This window comes from Montipora capricornis, chromosome 8, assembly GCF_036669925.1.
Source record: "Montipora capricornis isolate CH-2021 chromosome 8, ASM3666992v2, whole genome shotgun sequence".
NCBI lineage: Eukaryota > Metazoa > Cnidaria > Anthozoa > Scleractinia > Acroporidae > Montipora > Montipora capricornis.
The window spans coordinates 29,228,038-29,234,664 of NC_090890.1; the positions used below are offsets into that span (position 1 = coordinate 29,228,038).

At 37.5% G+C, this 6,627-nt stretch overlaps 2 protein-coding genes across 3 annotated transcripts in view; both read left to right on the plus strand.

Annotated features, from left to right (window-relative positions):
* Nucleotides 1–1,158: 1,158 nt before the first annotated feature.
* On the plus strand, nucleotides 1,159–2,188 carry LOC138059122 (ARL14 effector protein-like). Its single transcript, XM_068904656.1, has one exon. It carries the CDS (start codon nucleotides 1,440–1,442, stop codon nucleotides 2,013–2,015), a length of 576 nt encoding a protein of 191 aa, XP_068760757.1. The 5' UTR covers nucleotides 1,159–1,439; the 3' UTR covers nucleotides 2,016–2,188.
* A 168-nt stretch (nucleotides 2,189–2,356) lies between these two features.
* The window catches only part of LOC138059121 (small ribosomal subunit protein eS10-like), an 8,684-nt gene continuing 4,413 nt past the window's right edge, over nucleotides 2,357–6,627 (plus strand). Inside the window, exons 1-3 of one of the 2 annotated variants that reach the window (XM_068904655.1) lie at nucleotides 2,357–2,435; nucleotides 3,844–3,988; nucleotides 5,340–5,412. In XM_068904655.1, the coding sequence (XP_068760756.1) occupies nucleotides 3,845–3,988; nucleotides 5,340–5,412 (217 nt within the window). In that variant the 5' untranslated portion in view covers nucleotides 2,357–2,435; nucleotide 3,844. Of the gene's footprint in view, nucleotides 2,446–3,843; nucleotides 3,989–5,339; nucleotides 5,413–6,627 lie in introns of both variants that reach the window. The other variant, XM_068904654.1, reaches the window with a different exon arrangement.

Here is a 6,627-nt window from a genome sequence, read left to right on the forward strand (position 1 = left end):
AGGAGAAATTGAAGAGCTTTGTAGGTTCTGTGTAGACAACTTTTTTTAATTTCACATTCCAAGCAAAGACCAATGTCTGAATCTATTTCACAGTGGTTTTATATATTAAATTTAGCTTGAAATATTGTGAGGTATTTTTGAGAAAGGCTACTATGAAATAATGTTCTGTGTTTTGTCTATTTACAATTTTCTTATAGCAATTTATATCACTGACTACAAAATAATTCCTACCAACCCATACATAGAAACCTTCCCAATCAAAAAGAGAACCTTTACAAAATTGTGTCGCTTCGTAGCTTTAAATTCTTGGTATCTCAGCTGAGCAATCAATTTTTGAGGTGACATTGTCATTGACGTGTGAGTATCTTCACGTTTTAATACAAATGAAACTGCGCCAAGCTTCAAATGAAAGGAAAATGGAATCCTCTGCTGGTATAATTATTAAAGCACAATTTAAATTCCATATCCTCTCGTTTTTGCAGATTAGCGCCCCTTCATCAACAATCCATAAAAGTTGTTTTATCTCTGTCTCTAAAAGCAAATAACTATGGTAAACCATAGCCTCGTTTTTCAACTTGGTTCAATCTGACTTATCTTTTGGGGATTTTCTGAACGGAATCAAGGCGGCTCCGCTAACGGCAGATACTGCAGTGTATGTCGTTGACACGGCTGTCCCGGCCACCCAACCAAATCCACCAACTACTGTAGCGGCTTTGCTGTAAACTTCGCCAGATATTTTCGACAACAATCCCTGTTGGACTTCACTTGGTGTCTTTTCCGTGACTGCTGGCGGCGTTTCCCCCTTAACATCAGTTTCACTCATATTTTCGTCTCTCTGTCACAAAACGTGAAATCTGGCTTAAAAAGAGCAAGTAAGCGAACGGCTTATCACTAAATTTAAGATACGATTGTGGCTAATCAACGACGAACAACAAACCTCTTTCATCAAGGCACTGTTGTCTTCGACGTCTGACTGCGGTGCGTGTGAGGTCAGATTCAAGCGTCGAACCTGTAATGAACAAAGGGACATTTATGCATAAATTGTAAGTTCAAAATCTAACCTTAAATAAAGAAATACGAACGATGCGTACGATTTGCTGCTTTGAACAATTATCCAACACCACTGAAATGAATTTTTAACAAATTAGATTCACAACTAAGCAACAAACCCCGAAGCCTTTGTCTGTGGACCAATCAAAATACAGAAGTTAATTTGGGAAGCGTCGATTGCGCTCTGTAGGGAATTTCTGTTTGAAAATTTGTTATTAGTCTTGTTTTGGACACCTTAAAATAAGCTATCTTCTCCAATCTAAATTGTGAAACTTAATTTTTAGCATCCATCAAAGCAACTGGAATGAAACTTACCGGAAGTTAGTGTTGACTAGGTTGTCAGGAGAGGATTGGGAGCAAGTGCATGCTTCTTGATACTTTGTGAGCCCATGTCTTCCGTTGAAGTTCAAAAACAAGCTGAGAAAAAGATTTTAAAATTGCCGTTTCTCGGAGAAGCGAACGTTTCAACCGCCGATGAAACCCCAGTTCTTCCAGGATTTTCTTTGCAAGTTCCAGCGAAAGTGACTCGGACAGGATCGACAAGCTCGGAAAGTTCATGGACTGAGAAATTACTTAATTCTTTGAAGTTTAAGAACCCGGGTCCGCTGCTCAAAGATTTTAACCCAGACACGAGTCGGCGAGAAATGCGTAAGTTGAAGAGATTAGATGTGAAAGAAGGAAAATTAAAAGATGCCGCAAAAAGGTTAAAAAGACGACAAGAAAGAAAAAGGAAACGGCCTCAGAAGCAAACATTTCACGACCGATCCGGAATTCGAATGTCTGATGGTAGAGATGTGTGTGATTGTCAAGATACAGACTGTCCGGGTTGTCATTTTCCTTGCTCCTCGTGTGGATCGGAAAAATGCGGCGTTGAATGTCGTTGTGATCGACAGTGGACCTACTTGAAGGACATAGAAGTAGAAAACCCATTGCCCACTGTGCCTCGAAGGTTAACGAATCGATGAACTTGTAGATAGTGCTATTAGGAAAATATCTGTGTGGGAGGACTCAAATCCTCATCAAAGGGTGAGAAAATGGATGACTCCATTGAACGTACAACTTGTTACCTAGCATATGAATCAGTCGCTTATACCTGTCCAAAATTAAATCATTTAGTAGAAGTAAAAACACAGTATGCTATCAGCATAGCAGTTTCACAAGGTGGCGTATATCGCGTATTCTGGTTAAAAAGTAATAAATATTTCTTGGTTTGATAAAATCACACGTTTTCTGTCTTACACAACAATACACTGACAACACAACTATTTCTCGCCCCAGTCTGCACACAGTGTATTTGAGGTTGGGCCTGGCCACCAAGGTCATGTTATCGTTGCGCATGACCATTCTCGTTCCTTTTGCTTCCATCGCCATTTTGAAAAATAGAGGTGAGCGAAGGTGAATGAAATCCGCAGGGTTTTTTAAGCATCAGACCATTCTGTTGTGATATTTAAAAGAAAATAGATTGCCAGAACATTAAGTAATCAGCTGTAGTTGGTAGTTTGTCAGTGGAGTTAAAACTTAGGTATTTCACCAATAGTTAGTAAACGGAACAAAAATCACAGTAGAAGTAGCAGTATTAAGACTTTATTGCACCTCGGATTAAAAAACGCTACGATCTCCGTTGAAAAAAAAGTAATAATAATGATAATAAAAGTTGTATATGCACAATAAAAGAAAATTATAAATGGAAACTTCGTACTTGTTATTTCATCTGCAAAGTCTAGACAATTTTGCAACTTTAATAAGCTTAACATAATATTATTTCCAAAGTAAGTTATACTTGTAGTACTTCTTAAATTATCTTTGAGCATATTCCATAGCTTAGGTGCAAGAAATTTGTAGGAGTTTTTGCTGTAAGGTGCTTTGTTACATGGTAATTTCCACTTGTTTTTGCCTCATTGATAAGCCCATTGGTGTTGTACTTGAAACTGATGCTGATATAAGCAGGTTTTGCATGTAACTGCCAGAAAAGGCTTGAAAACTAGAAGCAAAGTAGTTAGTTAGAGACAGTGTAGTCCATTGGTTAGGGCTCTGGCCTTGAGATGTGGGCATTGCAGGTTGAAGCCAGGCTCTGACCACCAGTTGAATGTGACCCTGGTAGTCCCTGGTTAAACTTCTCAGCTGCATTTGCCAAGCAGTTGGGATTCTTGAAGTTGTTGTGTTTTGTGTGATTGGCCCTGAGTAACCCCTACAGGAAACTGCCCCCCCCCCCCCCCCCCTTCAAGGTGACAAGTAAAATCGTCTTGCATTAGAGTAAAATCTATAGCTACAGTATAGTATCGTAATAATAATAAGAATAATAATAAGAATAATATACAGTAGCCCAAACTATCCAAAAGTGTGTGGTACTTGCTTCTTTTATCATCAAACAATTAGTCCATTACATTCCAGTTGTTTGGAATTCTTAGCACCTTATAAATGCCTCTTCAATTTCACACAAATTGCATTTTTGCTTATGGCAGTCTTCAGTACAGACTTATCTTGGTAATTAGGTTTTAAGTTTTCTAAGTATTTTTAAGCAAATTAATTCTCCAATATTATTATTTTGCAATATAAGTTTTACATGTAGTTGTACTTGTTTAGAAATTATTCTGTCATGTTATACTTGTCTGTACCATTTTTTCTTTGAAGGGCCAGATTTTAATTGGTGATAACAACTGTTGTTTGTGGCCCTCATTAAATAAACTCCATGTTTCATTGAATGATGTATTAAGACATTTGACTTGTGAGAACTTCTAAGCTTTATTTTGTGCAAAATGGAATTCAGGAGACATTTTATCCCGTGTACTGTAGGATGTTGATTCCTAAGAAAAACAGGGTTCTTATTTACGAGCACCTCTTCAAGGATGGTGTTGCAGTGGCAAGGAAGGATTTTAAAGCCCAGAAGCATCCAGAAATTGAAGGTGTTCCAAATCTGCAAGTAATCAAGGCTATGCAGGTATAACCAGTAGGAAAAAAAGTACATTGTAATCAAGGTTACTTTCTGAATGTTTTTTAAAAAACTCATTTCAAGATACCTCTACCAGAAAACCAACTTAGTGCTGCTGACAAGCCCTCAACCAATGGGGAGCAAAACAACAATGTTTGGGTGGGCGATAAGAATCAAGTTATCATGCACTTTGGATTACTGCCCTTGTGACAAAGGAAAATTGTCTAGTCTCGCCAATCAACATTAAGTTTTCCCCTTTGTGAAGGCTGCTGTTATTATGGTGATGTGGTTTGATGTTTGTAGCAATATTTCAAAAACGAGTGTGAGTACAAATGTACTTCATTGGATTTTCAAACGCAAGAAAACGTTTTAAACCATGAGACCATGGGCCAAGTGGTTTAACTGGTTTTGTGTGTTTGGAAATCTAATGAAGCACGACACACAAGTTTTTGAAAATTAATTTTCCAACAAAAGAAATATAATTTCAATCACTTTTTTTCAAGTCAAATATCTTTGGTACACCTTATGGTTTCTCAGCAGTATGAGAGAGCTGTGAGCATGCACGGAGTCATTACTATGTCGTAATGGAGAGTGCAGCTAGCAGATTTAGAGCCCTAAAAGCTGGAAGGAGGAAGAAGATTGTGTGAGCAGTGCTGTTCCGAAGTCTGCCTGTTTATAAAAGCAAATGGACAGCTCGTATTTTCAAAGATTATAGTAACTTATAATTAAGAGCCATTTTTTGTACTTGTTTTTGAAATTAATTGATTTCAAAACTTATGTTTGAAGTTATTGATTTCAAACCACATGAATTTGAAGGTCATTTAACAAGTAGTGTTTAATTGGGTTTCAAACTTGTCTGCGTGACCAGAATGGGGCAATGCAATTGGCTTATTAACTTTTAAATTATTATTGAGTTTGAGAAATGCATGAAAAGAACTCCAAATGTTTCTATTACATGTAATTTCTAGAAGCCAACCTACAGTAGTTCAGCTGTAGGCCAACATGGAATTTAGTTAGTTTAAAACTAATAAAGATGCCTTGACTGTGCTCTGTTCTGTTGTAAAGCACTTACTAAGCGGCTAGAGCACTCAAGAAGTAGGGAGAAACACTCGCCTATCAGCTCGTGTTTCCCCTTCACTTTTTTCGTGCTCTAGCCGCTTCCTGCGTGCTTTACAACAGAACAGAGCACAGTCAAGGCTTCTTTATTTGTTAATTCAGACTTGACCTTATTGATCAAATGGGTGGCAATAACATTATTTCACTTACTTGACATGCAAGCCAACAATTTTGATTTGTTGCAGAATAATACCTTAGTGTGGTGAATTCCATTGACTGAGCTTCTTTTCTGTTTCACTTTCAGTCACTTAAGACAAGAGGATATGTACAGGAGCAGTTTTCGTGGCATCACTTTTACTGGTACCTCACAAATGATGGTAAGAACGTCCCAAAAATTTGCATGAAATGCAGTTGGAATAAATGGAAGAAAATGTATATTTGAAGTGTAGGTTATAGACAAACGATTCATGTGATCCTCTCACTTATCTGGACAATTTAAGGATGGTGCCTACTATTGTTATTGCACATACGTTTCATCGCATCTCGAGATACCGGATTTCCCATGGGTGGTGCTTATTAATGCAGGGTTAAGATCTGCTTTTCCAGCATATTCAGTAAGCCACGCAAAAATACCTTTGAATTAGTAGGCACCATCCTTGAGCAATTGTCTCTGACTTATAGACACCTGAAAATATTCAGGTGCTTCAACGGGATTTAAACCCATGACTTCTGCGATGCTGGTGCAATGCTAATCTACCAACTGAGCTGTGAAGCCACTCTGTTAGGAGCAGGTCAGTTTATTGGGCTCGTGTGTTCCCATGAAAGGATTGATCAATCAAAGAAATGTAATATTTATTTTAAATACCATATGTACCCGTGTATAAGTCGACCTTTTATGGCCTCAAAAGAAGCTCCAAAAATTGCCCTTAACTTATACACGGGTCAAAGATTTAGTGCCAAGTTCCATCTAAATAATTTATTCAAAATTAACATAATGTTGTCTTGGGCATAACGAACGCAGTGGACAAAAGACGTCAAAATGAATTTAAGCAATTCCAGGTGAAATGAAAAAGGATTTGTCCAACTCTAATTGTTGAAGATACTCACAAGCACAAATAATTATGAAATAGACACTGGGAATTTTGGTTTTCCAAAGGTGGAGAGATCTAAAAGGCATTTCTGTTTCTTCAAATAAAAGCCAATCATTCAGTGGCTTAGTAACCTGGTGCCATACCTCATGTTTGCGTGAAAGCATTGTCACTCGTGTTCCTGAAAATGCTGGTTGTTCATGATTGTTTTTTATACTTAATACAAACCTGGCTGATTTAGATGCTTTTGCAAACTTCTTTACTTGATTTATGAGTTTTGTTTTGTTTGTCACGTGAGAAATTATAAGTTGAGGACCAATTAAACCTTGCACAATTCGCATTGTTTTTGAAGTTATTTTCGAAGATTGACTCCTGCTTCTGTGATGTGCTTATCCTCTAAACCCCTTTATTCTTGAACAATGAAACACGTTAGTTTGGGTTTACATGTGCGATATTCTGAGAACTTTTTCAAAACTCAAGGACAAAATGCCCACATATACAACA

Coding starts and splice junctions, on each gene's coding strand:
- LOC138059122 (XM_068904656.1), top strand. CDS start 1,440: ATGTCTTCCGTTGAAGTTCAAAAACAAGCTGAGAAAAAGATTTTAAAA.